The sequence below is a fragment of the Dendrobates tinctorius genome, unplaced genomic scaffold (genome assembly GCF_039654945.1).
Source record: "Dendrobates tinctorius isolate UK_male_01 unplaced genomic scaffold, ASM3965494v1 ptg000254l, whole genome shotgun sequence".
Classification (NCBI taxonomy): Eukaryota; Metazoa; Chordata; class Amphibia; order Anura; family Dendrobatidae; genus Dendrobates; species Dendrobates tinctorius.
Genome location: NW_027361921.1, coordinates 3,832,158 through 3,849,074, shown reverse-complemented (window position 1 = coordinate 3,849,074; position 16,917 = coordinate 3,832,158). Strand labels below are relative to the sequence as shown.

The 16,917-nt window shown below is 42.0% G+C and overlaps 1 protein-coding gene across 1 annotated transcript in view; it reads left to right on the top strand.

Annotated features, from left to right (window-relative positions):
- LOC141067698 (growth/differentiation factor 8-like) overlaps positions 1–16,917 on the top strand; it is a 255,835-nt gene that overhangs the window by 141,532 nt on the left and 97,386 nt on the right. The window contains exon 2 of the mRNA XM_073558112.1: positions 4,502–4,866. Coding sequence (XP_073414213.1) covers positions 4,502–4,866 — 365 coding nt within the window. The remainder of the gene's footprint in view (positions 1–4,501; positions 4,867–16,917) is intronic.

The following is a 16,917-nucleotide window of genomic DNA, read 5'->3' as shown; positions in this document are numbered from 1 at the left end:
GTGGTGTCAATGAGAACACTGGTTGAATTAGGCATAGATAGATGTGGAATGAATGACATCATGCACATATGCATACAATATTGCCATGAATACAGGGTAAATATGCAATATAAAATGTATACTGACAAAGATTAGATAAATGCAAATCAAATAAATTGTAAGTAGGAGTCCAAACTGAAAAAAGGAGAGAGAATGGAGGAAACGGAGAATGGGGGGTGGGAGAGATAAAAAACAAAAATAAAAAAGTACGTAAAAAATTGAAACAAACACCTCGATAATGAAAAAATGGTCTTACCGCCAGGGAATTTCTATGGATAAATCAACAAGAACAAGAATTCAATGGGTCTAGGGAAAAAAATACATTATGTTATCCAATCTATCTCACGGTTGAGACCTCTGGGGTGCAAAGTGTCTAAAGTATATATCCAAAATGTCTCACGTTGTTTTGCCCGTACGTGGATGGACAACCTCATTGCCCTTGATGACATTGGAGCAACTCATACAATTGAGACAGGGAAAGGTACCTGTTCTCTTATGACCTGTCAAGGTCCTTGTGGGTGCTTCATTGTGACCTACCATGTCGGCCCTGACTAGTTTATCCTTAATACTTTGGGGCCTTCTCAAACACATCAGTGGTGGATTTCTAAAGATGGATATGTTGGGGTAAGCCTTAGTCAGTAAGGGCCAATGTTTGTGAATTAAGTTATGTACTCTTTGCATAGATGGATGATGACCATGAACAAAAGGGAGTCTAGATGTTTTTTGTGAAGTAGTAGAAGACTGATCCGTATCAGCAAGTGCTCTAGTCATTTCAGAAGCAAGAAGTGTGGATGGGTAATTCCTGGATGAAAATATGTTGGACATTTCTTGTAGCCTAGAGTCTCTAACTGAGGGGTTAGAAACAATTCTGGTAACTCTTTTGAACTGGGACCGAGGGAGACTGTTTCTGGTGGATTTGAGATGACAACTGTTACATGAAAGAAGATTATTGCAACCGGTGGGTTTGGTGTAGATGTCCATGGTGAGTCTTCCCTGAGGGTCCTTAAGGACTTTTGTGTCTAGAAACGTTATCTCATGGATGTTGTGGGAGAGTGTGAACTTAAGTTCCTGTCTGATGCCATTGAGCATGCGTAAAAATGTCAGAAGACTGTTGAGGTCTCCCAGCCAAATGCAAAAAATATCGTTGATGTAACGATACCACGCTAAAGCGAGTTCCTAAAGCAGTGAATTGGGGTAAATGTGATCTCGTTCAGATCTGTCCATGTAGAGATTAGCATACGCGGGGGCTACATTTGAGCCCATTGCGGTCCCGCAAACCTGGATGTAAAAGTAATTTTCAAAACGAAAAAAATTCTGTCTTAAGACAATATTCAAGAGGTCTAAACAAAAATCTTTCAGGTGCATGTCCATATTAACCTCGCTAAGAGTTAGAGAGACAGCCTCCATGCCTTTATCGTGTGTGATGGATGTATTCAGGCTGGTAACATCAAAGGTGCAAAGAATGCTAGTGGGTGGAATGGAACTAATGTCCCGGATTTTATTCAGGAAATCACCTGTATCCAAGATAAATGATTTAGTGGTATGGGTAAGAGGCGTCAGTAGTTTTTCTAGAAAGATGGATAGTGGGTTGAGAATAGAGTCCGTAGAAGCAACTATGGGACGTCCTGGTGGATTATACAGATCCTTGTGTATTTTGGGGAGAGTGTATACAACAGGGGTCACCGGGTGCTGATTGATCAAGTATGTTCTAGTTTTAGCGTCAATTGTCTTGAGCTGTAAATGTTTTGATAGAATGGTGTCAATTATCTTATGTATCTCAAAGGTGGGGTCACCATGTGATATCCTATGTGTTTGTGACTGAAAGTTGTCTCCTAATTTCCGCAACATACTGGTTTCTGTTCATGACAACGATGGAACCTCCCTTGTCCGCAGGTTTTATAACAATGTTGGTACTCTCCTTCAAGGAGTTTAAAGCTTTTTTCTCAATTGTAGATAGATTGTGGCAGACAGGGAGTAGTCCTATACGTTGGTCATGAATAGCCTGTTTTACATCTCTTTCTAGTAGGTCGACAAATGTCTCAACCGCATGGTTGGCTTTTGGGGGCATAAAACTACTTGGGTTTCTCAAACCATATGGAATCAATTGTGATTAGTGGATGCAAGTCCCGAGTGGGAATGGATCCTAGGGTGTTCAATGTTGGGGAAGGGGTATTCTCAAAATGTACCTTCAGTCTAATGCTACGATAGAATTGTTGGGGATCATTTTCTAATTAAAAAGCATCCCATTTAGGTGTTGGACAGAAAGATAGACCCATGTTAAGTACCTTAAGTTCTAAAGGAGAGAGTGAGTAGTCAGAGATATTAACCACTTGGTTTGAACTCCTACCTGGGACTGAAGGGTCATTTGGCGATTCGGATCTCCTCCTCCTGGACCGCCTTGTTGATGTGCGCATTGGCCTAAAAAAGAAGTTCTTGAGGTTGACACTGCACCAGTGTCACTCCCAGAGCCTGGAGACGAGCCTCCTACAGGTGAGGAGCCTCCGGAGGCCGTATATCCCCCTGCTTGGTGGCGAGGTCTTGTTCGAAACCGTCTGGGGGCTGAATCCTCCCATTTGTAGACTCTATTGGTAAGGTAGTCTTCTGTGTCACGTTGGAACTTGGTTCGTTTTCTCTCTAAAGTTTTCTGATGTGTCAATAAAGCAGAGTTCACCTTGTTTTTTTAAGGTACTGAAGTCCGTAGTACTTAGAGTAGAGGTTAGTTGAGTTTCAATCATGGTAATTTTTTCTTCCGTCTCCTTGATGGCTTCTTGAAGAAATTCTATCATTAGCAAGATGATGTCAAATGAACATTTATTCAGAATCTTCTGAAAGGTAGTAAAATATTTTTCGTTGTCTGAAAAAAAGGGTGGGTCGTAGGTTACTACGGAGACCACGAGGAATTTTGCCTTGTCTATGATATTCTCCTTGGGTCGCGCAGTGCAGGTCATAGGCAACCAGTCTTTTCCTTTCTTTTTCCCAGTCCCTTGTTTTGATGTCTCTACTGGGAATGGGAAGAAAATCTATTCCAGATCTTATTCTGGATAGGATTGTTTCTTATTGTTGTATTTCCTTTTTTTTCCAGCTACTATATGATAAAGGCCAATGATTGGCCGAAACAACGTCATTTAAATTGTCGCTTCAACAATCAGCAATAAACTTACCTGAAGCATTTTTCTTGTACATGTGCAGTGATTTTCTCTGAACTTACGCTTATGGGACCTCGGGTTCCTTTCACTGGCACCGTTTCACAAAAAGTCGAGTGCTAACCATTTTTTCCACTTAATACCTTTAATAACAGCAAACGCAACACTGGGGTCACTAAAAATTGACCCGAATTATGTTTTCTGGGGTCTGTGCAGCCAAGACCCTGGTAAAATTCCGACTCTGGGAAGCGCTGTAACCTTAAACCTCAGCACTGTTAAAAGGCGGTGCTGTGGTTTAAGTACCCTTAACTGCCGCTGTTAAAAGGAGTATTGGTGGTCGTTAAGGGGTTAAATGAAAAAGAAACTAGACATGTTTGTTGTCTATAAACTTATATTGACTTGGAGAAACATAGTGACAGGTCATTTTTTAGCTTTTGGTGAACATGTGAGAAAAAAATCCAAAAAAAGTTGTGGATTGCGCTTTTTTTTACAATTTCACTGCACTTTTTGAGTACATGATATGGTAAAACTAATGGTGACGTTCAAAATTAAATCTTTTCCCACCAAAAAACAAGCCCTTAATGGCCATATTGATGGAAAAATTAAAAAGTTATGGCTCTGGGAAGAAGGGGAGTGAAAAACAGAAACGCAAAAACAAAAATTGGCTGTGGCGCGAAGTGATTATTATCATTCAAGATAACAATGTAACAAAGTAAAATAAAAATATATAGGCTAGAGAAACTTGTTTTTGTAAAGCGATTGATTTAACTATTTTCTTTAGTCTGTAAGCTATTTTTAAGCAATCTTACAATTATAGTCCATTGTTGCTAACAATAGTAATAATTATTTATATAAATGTGATCTTACAACCAGTTATAATTATTAAGCAACAATACCATGCATAATGAATGAATCATCAATAATTTATTTCAATACAATTTTAAATATATCATCTAATAATATGTACTATAATAACTTTTATTAGGCTTCCAAATTCACTTTTTAACAGCCAACATTGATAATGGATTTTGAAAATAAGGAAAGTGAAATCTATGTAACTGAACAATATCTGTAAATCACTACATTTAGTTGCATTAGCTCAATGCTTGAAAATAAAAGACAAATAAATGCAAACTTGTATGAAGTAAACATTGTTAAATTTTTTATAGATAAATGTATTATTTCTTGTTTTCCACTGTTTCAAGAACAATGGTTTTAATTATGTTATTGTGTAGCTAAATTTAAAAAAATTAATGAAACATTAAATGATAAATGTTAAAATACCTTTAATGTGATTTATAAACATTTTTACTTTGCAGCTGAATTTGTAGCTGATGTGGCTGAAAAACCGAAGTGTTGTTATTTTAAAGTGAGCTCCAAAATTCAGTTAAATAAAATTTCAAAGGCACAACTATGGATTTATCTAAAGCCTGTCCAAAGGTCTACAACAGTTGTGGTGCAAATCTTAAGACTCATTAAACCTTTGAAAGATGGTTCAAGGCATACTGGAATCCGAGCATTAAAACTTGAGATGAATCCAGGACCTGGATCTTGGCAAAGTATAGATGTGAAAACTGTGTTTCAAAACTGGCTGAAGAATCCTGAATCCAATCTTGGCATTGAAATTAAAGCATTTGATGGTATTGAAGAAGACCTTGCAGTTACCAACAATGAAAATGGCCTGGTAAATTATATAATTTAGATTTTTATTTACATTATATGTTTATTAGTTTTAAGTCAATTTCAGTAAATTCTGGTAATTTGAACCAATATGACTGAATACCAATCAGAAGAAAACAAGTGCCTCTACATCATATGTCTTCCTTGCAACAGTATAAAATGTAATAGAGCCGATAATTTATATATGCCTATTGATTGGTACTCCCAAAATTAATACAAAAATCCAAAAAAACAACAGGGAAGTTTTTACCAAAGAATAATTCAATTATTTTATTTTAATTTATATAAGGCATAAAAAGGAAGTATTCCAGATATTATAAAAAGCCAAGTGCCAATCAAATATGTAGGGAGCAATACAATGCTTCTCAGCATAGCAACTATCACTTATGTAAAGTGCAGGTACAAAAAAAAGTGACCAATGCAGAAAAGACATAAGGTGCTATAAAAATGCAATGACTGCCAAGAAGTCCACACATGTGCTAACAGGTTAAATGAAAGCAGCAGGCACCCCGACATGCGTTTCACACTGAGCTTTATCCAGTGGAGGTGTGTACTTCCTTTTTATGCCCATTTGTAATTTGTTTTTGTGCAATATATACCATGTTTACATTAGACCATGAATTTCCATGTGGCTTTTTAATTGTATTGTTGTCCTTACTCATACCTATGTTGCACTAATGTCTAATATAAATTGAAATAAAATAATTGAATTATTCTTTGGTAAAAACTTCCCTGTTGTTTTTACGGATTTTAGTATAAAATGTAAACATTAGAAACAAATTAACTTGGGCACTGCTTTTCAAGATACTTATACATGATTATATTAGTGAAGGTTTGACTATGTTACTCATCTAGACAGAACTTTTTTTCATCTCGTATATAATGGCTTTAAAATGTCACAGTCCAGATCTCCTGTTGCCAGGTTTCATACACAGAGAACAAGATAGTTTACCGACACCTCCCCGCTCTCAAAATTAAAAGAGCCTTTATGAGATGAGCAAACTGTTTTGCCTATACAAAATTTGTTATCAGGCAGTTTATAAACAGATCTGATTTGGATCTAGCGTCCATCTGACACTATCCCTCCAAACAGATGTGGAGGGGCGGAGTAAGGTATGGCTGCCCCGGCTCTTCAGCCTCATCCCATCCGTGGAGGCTGAAGAGCGAGTTCCCTGCCTGCTGACCTGCTGCTGACTGACCACAATAACCACCCCTGCTGCCATATGTTACTCCCCTCTGCTGCCCTCTGCCCCCCACTATCTAATTCCACCCCCCCAACCTCCGTTTCCTTCCCCACCCCGATGATCACCCCCCTGTCCTGGTGATCACCCCCCCTGCCCCAGTGATCACCTTCCCTGCTGCTGCTGCCGGCTTCTGATAGTTCCTCCCTGCCCCAGTGATCACCTTCGCTGCTGCTGCATCTCTTCAACCCCCTCCTGCGACTGACAGCCCCCTCCTGCCCCCCTGTGCCTGACAACTCCCTCCAGCTCCCCCACGCCTGACAGCCCCCTCCTGCAGTAGAAAATTTCACCAAACACTCACACATACACACGCACACTATAATGAAGCTTTATTTACACATGCATACACCACAAACACAATGTCCTTTTCATCCCAGTCACAAAGGGTGTACACAGCTGAGGAGGCATATGACATTATTGCCTCCGAAACTGATGGTGAGGGAGAGGACCCCACTTTTCTCTATTCCTCCCACTCTTCCTCCTCCAGTGACACAGACTTACCACCACCAAGATGTTGCAGGATGAGAAATCGTCCAGAGCCCAGGGATGCAGAGCCGAGGGAGAAGACCCACAGCCAAGTGTGAGTAACCCCCAACCTAATGCTAGTGACACCATAGCAAGCAATAGTGCCCCCTCCTGGACCCCCATCCCTTAAAATTTGGCTCCAATGATTCCTGATTTCGTTCCCCAATCAGGAATGCAGTTCGAGACTGCCAACTTCAGGGAAATAGACTTTTGCAAAGTCCATTTCTCTGAGTCAATTGTCAGTCTTATGGTGGAGCAAACCAAATTGTACGCCCTGCAATTTTTTGCCCAAAACCCTAATTTGTCATTTTCTACTTGGAGTTCCATTGACTCTGTAGAAATGATGAAAAATTGGGGACTGAACCTCCACATAGGGATTGTGATGAAACCAGAAATTCGCCAATACTGGAGTACTGATATTTTATATCAAAGTCCAATATTTGGCATGATTATGTTTCGCAAACATTTTGAGGCGATTCAAAATTTGGCCGGTCATCGAACACTTCAGCAACAAGTTTGCTGAAGTGTACATTCCCCAAAGGGAAATTTGTGTGGATAAATCCCTCATCCACTTCAAAGGGAGGCTTCAATTCCGTCAGTACCTGCCCAACAAGAGGTCGAGGTACGGGATAAACTCTATAAGCTGTGTGAGAGTACCTCAGGGTACACTCACAGCTTTAGAGTTTACCAAGGGAAGGACAGCAGGATCCAGCCCCCAGAATGTCCACCTGCTCTGGGGGTGAGTGGAAAAATAGTGTGGGATTTTGTCCACCCACTGCTTGATAAAGGTTACCATCTGTACATTGATGACTTTTAAACAAGCATCCCACTCTGTCAATCCCTCTCTGCTAGAGCTACCGCAGCTTGCGGTACTGAGTGCAGAAACCAGAGGGGTCTCCCTTTGTCCCTAATTGAGCAGACTGCAAAAAAAAAGAGAGAAGAGCCAGCACTGCCAGTGGTCAGAACACATAACATGAGGTGCATATGCACATATCTTACTGCATTCAAAATGAGACATTTAGCAAAATATTGATCAATATATTGAGCCACCCCGCCACGCCAAGGCAATCTCATATGGGGGGTCCTACTCTACATTTTTATTATTCACTGTGCCATTGCGGTCTCCTAAATGTTTTAAAAGCAAGACCATATCAAATGCAATCCATACCTGAAGCATATCTGCATCACTCCCGTGCAGCCAGATGGAGCAGGTGCAGATGAAGGCCAACCAGGTCTGAACACAGACATCTCAGGTTTGACCTCCACACACTGCCTGACCAGCAAACACAGATGAAGGGCAATGCAGGCTCAGACATGGATGCAAAAATAAATAAAGCCTGGGGCAGGGCGGGGCTGCCGTGAGTGTGCACAGCAGCCTAGATCAATCACAATAAACACAGAAAAGATGGCGAACATGACCCAGCGTGCACGGCAACAGTGGTGGTCAGCCACAAAACCAATTTGCAAAATATATATTGATCAATATTTTGCTAAATGTCTCATTTTGAATGCAGTAAGATATGTGCATATGCACCTCATGCTATGCGTTCTGACCACTGGCAGTGCTGGCTCTTCTCTCTTTTTTTAATTGAGCAGACTTTCCCAAAGGGTGAGAGCCAAGCCCAATGTAGCGGCAACATGGTTGTGGTCAAGTTCAAACACAAAAGGGACGTTGTTGTGAATTCTTTCTCTGGCTTACCTCTGGTGATTACTGAAGGTAGTGGAGCTGGTCAGATTGACAGAGGGGTTGCGAGTTCTCTTTCTGGACTCCCTGGTTACTGGAGGCAGTGGAGCTGATTTGATTGACAGAGGCTTGCCACCTGATAATGAGGAAGATGATTGGAGATCTGGGGTTTCTGATTGGGATTTAAGACAGCTGACTCCCTCTATCCCTGCTGGTGATTTTCTTCCTGTGCCTTCTGAGGTCTGACGTCTCCTGCTCTTTCCCTGCATGGTGCAGCTAAGTGGTTCATTTGCTATTCTGTTTGCATTTGATCTGGTCTTGTCTATCTCTGCTTCGTGCGGGTCAGCCAGCTCTGGCTGGGGCTGTGCTGAATCACCGCCCATATGTTACTGCATGTGCCAGTTTGTTTTGTCCCCAGTTATATTGGTCTCTTTTTACTTTGCTTTCAGAATATACCAGAGTGCTGATATAGTGGGGGCGAAGTCGTGCGACTTCAGTGTTTTTTGTGCATCAGGTGTTGCACTTTTTGCAGGGTTTTTTGCGTGATTGCAGACAGTGTCATTCCTTTCCTGTACTGTCTAGTCAGTGTGGGCCCCATTGTTTGCTCAGTCTATTTTCCTGCCTGCGTTTGTGTTTTCATCTTGTCTCACTGACAATATATGTTTGGAGCTTTCTATTCCTGTGGGGTCTGCTCCGAGGCAGTTTAGATTTCCTCTTTCTTGCTTTAGGCTTAGTTAGCTCTCTGGCTGTGCCGAGTCATCTACGATCATCGTAGGTACGCGCCACGGCTACTGCTAGTTGTGTGGACAGGATCAGGCGTCTGCAATCCACTAAGTTACCAACCTCTCTGGTTTTCTGTGGCTTAGCCAGGGCCTGCTATCCTCCTCGGTGACCCATTCATAACAGGACATCTTTTTCTTGACAACAATCCATGGTCCCAGCACCATAGCCACCACCGGTCGAGGTACACCAGCATATGTTCACAAACCGGACTGTGCCCTGGGGTACAACAAACACATGGGGGAGTTGATCTTTCACCCACACCAGCCTCACATACACAACACCACACACATACCAACCTGACTTACACTAAACCACACACACCAACCTGACATACACTATGTCAGGTTGGTGTGTGGTGTGGTATAGTGTTCATCAGTTTGGTGTGTGTGTGTTGTAGTGTACGTCAGGTTGTTGTGTCTGTGTGGTGTATACTACATCAGGTTGTATGTGGTGTATACTACACCACACACACCAACCTGACATATACTACACCACACACACCAACCTGACGTAGTGTGTCAGGTTGGTGTGTGTGGCACAGTGTACGTCAGGTTGGTGTTTGGTGTTGTATAGTGTACATCAGGTTGGTCTGTGTGTTGTAGTGTACGTCAGGTTCCTGTGTGTGTGATGTACACTAGACCACACCACACACCAATCTGACATACACTACACCACACACACCAACCTGATGTAGTGTGTCAGGTTGTTGTGTGTGTCGTAGTGTAAATCAGGATGGTGTGTATGGTGTACACACACAACACACCAACCTGACATACAATACATACTTTCCATACGCGACATGGTGTCCGCTAACGATTGGTGCCAATTTTCCATTCAAAAAGTAAAATGGCACTCCTTCCCTTCCGAGCCCTGCTGTGCACCCAAACAGTGGTTTATGACCACATATATCGATGTACTCAGGAGAAATTGCCCAACAAATTTTAGGATCCATTTTATCCTGTTGCCCATGTGAAAATGAAAAAATTGATTCTGCTAAAAGAAAATTTTAGTTGGAAAAATTAAAATATCCATTTTTTCCTTTCACGTTCCTGTGAAGCACCTGAAGGGTTAATAAGCTTCTTGAATATAGTTTTGAGTAGCTTGAGGGGTGCAGTTTTTGGAATGGTGTCAATTTTTGGTGTATTCTGTCATGTAGGCCCCTCAAAGGGACTTCAAAGTGGTCACTAAAAAATAGTTTTGTAAACGTTGCTGGAAAAAATGTGAAATTGCTGATAAACTTTGGACCCTTATAACTTTTTATTATTATTATTATTATTATTATTATTATTTATTTATATAGCGCCATTAATTCCATGGTGCTGTACATGAGAAGGGGGGTTATATACAAAGTTATAGATATCGTTGACAGTAAACAAGTTTCCACAACAAATTTACAATGACAGACTGGTACAGAGGGGAGAGGACCCTGTCCTTGCGGACTTACATTCTACGAGATAGCGGGGAAAAGACAGAAGGTCGGGGTGCAGCAGCTCTGGTGGTGATGAGGCGGCAGAATGGTTATTGCAGTCTGTAAGCTTTAATGAAAAGATGGGTTTTCAGGTTCCGTTTGAAGGATCTGAGGGTGGTGGATAATCGGACGTGTTGAGGCATGGCATTTCAGAGGATAGGGGATATTCGGGAGAAAGCTTGGAGACGGTTGTGTGAGGAACGAATAAGTGTGGAGGAGAGCAGGAGGTCTTGGGAGGATCGAAGAGTACGTGAGGGAATATATTGGGAGATTAGTTCAGAGATATAGGGAGGGGACAGGTTGTGGATGGCTTTGTAGGTCAGCGTTAGTAGTTTGAACTGGATTAGTTGGGGAATTGGGAGCCAATGGAGGGATTTGCATAGAGGAGAGACAGGGGAGTAGCGAGGAGAGAGGTGGATTAGTCGGGCAGCAGAATTGATGACAGACTGGAGTGGTGCAAGAGAGTTAGCAGGGAGGCCACAGAGGAGGGTGTTGCAGTAGTCAAGGCAGGAGATGAAGAGGGCATGTACAAGAGTTTTAGTAGATTGAGGACTGAGGAAGGGACGGATTCTGGAAATATTTTTGAGTTGGAGGCGACAGGAGGTGGCAAGAGATTGGACATGCGGTTTGAAGGACAGGGCAGAGTCGAGAGTTACTCCAAGGCAACGGATTTCAGGTGCAGGAGAGAGCATGATAAATAGACATGTGGGAAATGTTATTTATTAACTATTTTGTGTCACATAACTCTCTGGTTTAGCAGAATAAAAATTCAAAATTTGAAAATTGCAAAATTTTCACCAAATTTCAGGTTTTTTTTTCACAAATACAGTACATGCAAAAATTATCAACCTAAATTCATAGAATCGTAGAGTTAGAAGGGACCACCTGGGCCATCTGGTCCAACTTCCTGCTCAAAGCAGGATTCGCTAAATCATCCCAGACAAATGTCTGTCCAGGCTCTGTTTGAAGACTTCTATTGAAGGAGAACTCACCACCTCTCGTGGTAGCCTGTTCCACTCATTGATCACTCTAACTGTCAAAAAGTTTTTTCTAATATCTAATCTGTCTCCTCCGATTCAGTTTCATGCCATTGCTTCTAGTCTTTCCTTGTGCAAATGAGAATAAAGATGATCCTTGTATAATGTGACAGCCCTTGAGATATTTGTAGACAGCTATTAAGTCTCCTCTCAGTCTTCTCTTCTGCAAGCTAAACATTCCCAAATCCTGCAACCTTTCCTCATAAGACAGGGTTTGCAGACCTGTCACCATTCTGGTCACTCTTTTCTGAGCTTGCTCCAGTTTGTTGATGTCTTTTTTAAAATGTGGTGCCCAAAACTGGACATTATTCCAGATGAGGTCTGACCAAAGAGGAGTAGAGGGCAATAATGACTTCACATGATCTAGACTGTATGCTTCTGTTAATACATCCTAGAATTGCATTTGCCTTTTATTGCTGCTGCATCACACTGTTGACTCATATTCAGTCTTTGATCTATTTGTATACCCAAGTCTTTTTCACATGTGCCGTTGCTTAGCCCTATTCCTCCCATTCTGTATATGCTTTTTTCATTTTTATTGCCCAGATGTAGTACTTTGCATTTCTCCCTGTTAAAAACCATTCTGTTAGTTGCTGCCCACTGCTCCAGTTTATTTATATCTTTTTGAATTCTCTCTCTCTTCTCTAGTAGTAGCTATCCCTCTTAGCTTTGTGTAATCAGCAAATTTAATCAGTTTACCCTCAATTCCTTCATCTAAATCATTGATAAAGATGTTGAACAATACAGGGCCCAGGACAGAGCCCTGTGGTACCCCACTTGAGACATTCTTCCAACTGGATGTGCAGCGATTTACGACCACTCTTTGGGTCCGATCACTAAGCCAGTTATGAATCCACCTAACATTTGCCTTGTACATTCCATACTTAGCAATTTTTACAATAAGGATTGTGTGAGATAATTTGTCAAACACTTTTCTGAAGTCAAGATATACTATATCTACAGCATTTCCCTGATCAACCCAATCAGTGATTCGTCATAGAAGGAAATTAAGTTAGTCTGACATGACTTATTAGTTACAAACCCATGCTGACTCTGTTTAATCACTTCAATCTTATCCAGGTACTTATATACATGTTGCTTAATAATTTGTTAAAAGATTTTTCCTGGTATAGAAGTCAGACTCACTGGCCTATAGTTGCTTGGGTCCACCTTCTTCCCCTTTTTAAAGATAGGAACAACATTTGCTCTTCTCCAGTCTTCTGGGACTTCTGCTGTTCTCCAAAAATTTTCAATGATTATCGAGAGGGGTTCAAAAATTTCTTCTGCTATGTCCTTCAGTACTCTGGGGTGTAATTCATCTGGACCTGGAGACTTGAATTAATTTAGGTTAGCTAAGTGTTTCCTCACTATCTTTCTGTTTATAGATATCCTGGATTCTTTTATTCCCTTAATAGGACAGTGAAGAACAGTTGATGTTACATTTTCTTTCTGAGAGAAAACAGATGCAAAATAGGAATTTAAAGTTCGGCCTCTCAACATCCTGTCTTACCATTTCATCATTTTCATCCTGTAAAAATCTTATAGCATCTTTGACTTTTCTTTTACTTTTGACATATCCCCAAAATCCTTTATTATTGCTTTTGACGTGTCTTGCAAGCCTCAATTCTTTGTCAGCTTTAATAATCTGATTTGTGCCCTGCAAGTTCTGCAGACAGCATTATATTCTTCTTTAGATATGCCTCCCTCTTTCCATTTTATAAACATTTCTTTCTTCCTTTTTAGCATGTGCTTAAGTTCTGTGTTCATCCATCCTGGTTTCCTTAAATGCTTTCTATTCTTCCCTCTTTTTGAAATTGTAAACAATTGTGCTTTGAGAATTTCATTTTTCAAGATTTCCCATCCTTAAGATGTCATTAAGGATATCCAGCCATTGAATCCCTCCAATTCTCATTCCGAATCCCTTAAAATCTGCCTTTTTGAAATCTAATCTTGAAGTCTGAATCTTCACAGGTCTTCCTCCTCTGGTTATCCAAAATTCTAAAATAGCATGGTCGCTACCTCCTAGGGTCCCAGACACTTTTACCTCCTCAACCATTTCCTCCCTGTTTTTAAGGATTAGATCCAAGGTAGCAGATCCCCTTGTTTTCTCCCCTACCTTTTGGAAGATAGCGTTATCAGCAAGAGAGGATAAGAATTTCCTTGACCTGTTAGTTTTGCCTGAGAGAGATTCCCAACAAATGTCAGGATAGCTGAAATCTCCATGACAACTATGTCATTTTTTTTGACAACTTGGCCATTTGATGCATAAAGAGTTCATCCATATCTTCAGCTTGCACAGGTGGCCTGTAGTAAATGCCTACAATGGTGTCCTTTTCATTGTTCTGTCCTTGTATTCTTACCCAAACAGTTTCCACAGAACTCCCAGTCTCTGAAGCTTCAATCTTTGTGCATATATACGTGTTTCTAACATACAGTGCGACACCTCCTCCTCGTTTATCAAGTCTGTTTCTAGCAAATAAGTTGTATCTTTCTAGCCTTGCATTCCAATCATGTGCATTGTCCCACCAAGTTTCTGTGATTCCATTGACATCATATTTCTATTCCTGCGTTAGTAGTTCCAATTCTCCTTGTTTGTTGCCCATGCTTTGTGCATTAGTATAGAAACATTTTAGTTTGTGATTGGTTTCTCTTTCTCCAATATTTTTATTATTTAGATTCTTTTGTAGAGATGAGCGACTTTGCCTTTTTTCGGGTCGAGTCGGGTTTCATGAAACCCGACTTTCTCAAAAGTCAGGTCGAATGAAATCGACCGATTATCATGAAAAATTGAAGGCTGACAGAAACACGAAACCCAATGCAAGTCAATGGGGAACCAAGGTCGTCAGGGAGTGGAGGACAGGAAACACACCTACAGTGCCCATTTTAATACCTAAAACATCAATTCTTATTACTTAAGCTTGTCAACCTTAATTTACTTTATAATAATAGTTAGGCATTGAAAACTGGGGGTTATTTGGCTAATGTTGTGGGGGGGTAGGGCTGGCTTCAGATTTTCGTGGGCCCTGGGCCAAAGAGTGTCACTGGGCTCTTTTAACACATGCCACAATTCATGATCCTCTGATATGGCAGAGAAATAGCGGTATAGTACAATGAAAAATACTTCACTTCTTACATCTCATGACTGATATCCATTTTAAATTCTCCAATAGCTCCAAAAACGGAAAGTATATTACTCCATACAGTATTATGGCCACCACATAGTGCACTATACAGAGTAAAGATGCCCATATATTTCTCCATACAGAATCATTGGTCCCATATAATGTTTGAAACAGTATATGATGAGCTCCACATAATGCTACAGTATATGTTGGTCCCCATGGATGAAGCTCCACTGTGTTATGGGCCCAAAAAATGCTCCATATATAATGGGCCCCATTTCTAATGCTCCAGTGCATAATGGGCCCTGTAAATGCTGCTCCAGTGTCTGATGTCCACCTTTGGAATGCTCCAGTGTATGGTGGGCCTCATATATCATTCTCCAGAGTATAGTGCTCCCCAAAATAGCTGTCCCAACATTGAAAACAATTGAATAAGTCTCCTCGCTAGGGAATCCCTGTACTAGTCTGGACTCCTCGCCGTCCCCATCTTCCATCTCGTTGCAATTGGACTGTTTAGGCAGAGGGCGTACAGATGTGATGTCATCGCGCTCTCTGACCAGAATGTCAATGTCAGGAAACGCGGAAGACGTCACGGCGGTGGAGCAGGGAGAGGTAAGTATTTCAAAGTGCTGTGATCCTGAGCAAGCAGGGGGGCCCACTCGTTGGCAATGGCACTGGCACAGGGCCCCTCATAGTACGGCGATGTGTCTGATGGTGGGTCCCACTGGCAGAGACAATTTTGCGTACTATGAGGGACCCTGTGCCAGTGCTGTCGCCCATGAGTATGCCCCCCCACCTGCTCAAGGAACCTGCACTTTCATCTGCAGCTTCCTCTTTGTCACCGTGTAAGGTGGTATATTATGCAGGAAGGGGAACCTGAGTTTCATCAGGGTCAGATTCTGACTGTGTAGAGTGCGAGGGGAATGTAGTGGTCTGGGTCAATGTAACAGCAGAATCATCTAGCAGTGGCCAGGCATCAGTGCACTTGTGGCACCCCCAGGAGTACGGTCGCCACAGTGGCATTACCTTCCTCCTAGGGAGTGTGATGTCTTGCTTGGGAGCAATGAAGGATCTCTCTCTCTAGCAGTTAAACCAACACACAACACAGTTCCCACTCCAGGCCAGCAATGGAGACCTCTGAACCTGATTGCTGAGGAGTTGCTCTCTGTGGTCGGGAGGAGGTAAGTTAGGGCAGTCTGTGAAGGGGAGGGGAAGTGTGTGGACGTGAGAAAGGGAGCTGGAGGATGAGCAGAGTTAAGGCTCACTCCTAGCTGGAGCGCATGGTCGGGTTTCTGGTCTCCGAGTTTGTAGGGACACTGATGGTCCTGCAGCAGAAACCGGAGGAAGTAGCAGCTGTAAATGCTCTGTTCCCAACTAAGGCTCGGAGGCCCCAGCAGCGATGTGTGTGAGCCAGAAGGAAAAGGCTATGGCTGCCTGCCATACAAGAAAGATCCAAAAGAGAGTCAACAGGGGGAACTTCAGTGAACTCAGTACTGCGAGAACCTCAGATAAGCGCTAGCACGGAGGCCACACTACCTATCTGCAGAGAGAGAATTCCAAATTTGCTTCCAGGCTGACCAACTTCTTCTCCATCTGTACTCTGGGTCCTGGACGGCACTTACCAAGTACAGGTAAAGGAACTGCACGACTGTGTCTGTCATCTTTCTCCTGCGCCTGGCGCACGGCTCTGCTGCATCCTGCACTGCACACAATCTACCAACTCTTTCATCTGCCCTGCGACTACGGCCCTACCTGTGCAGGGCTTCTACATCTTAGCTGCACCACATCATCTGTCCCACAGAAGCGACACTGCAGCGCTGGTCAATCTAATCAGAAACCAGAGGTGGCGTCACGTATCAGTCACCTATAAATGTTATTCACCTTGTTGTGAGTTCATTCTCTGGTTCGGGAGGTGGTGCGGCTGGTTTGATCGGTGGAGATCTGCCACCTGAGAATAAGGATGACGATTGGATCTCAGGATTCTCAGATTGGATTTAAGACAGCCGACGCCCTGTTCAGTTGCTGGTGATTCCTTCTGGCTTGTCAGCTCTTGGTTTCACTCTGTTCCAGTCATCTAAAGCTAAGTTTTTCTGCTAATGTTCACACTTGATTTTGTTGGTCTATTCAGTTTTTTGTGTGGTCTGCCAGCCCCGCCTAGGGGGCTGACCTGAATTTCCACTCTTATTTATCAGTAT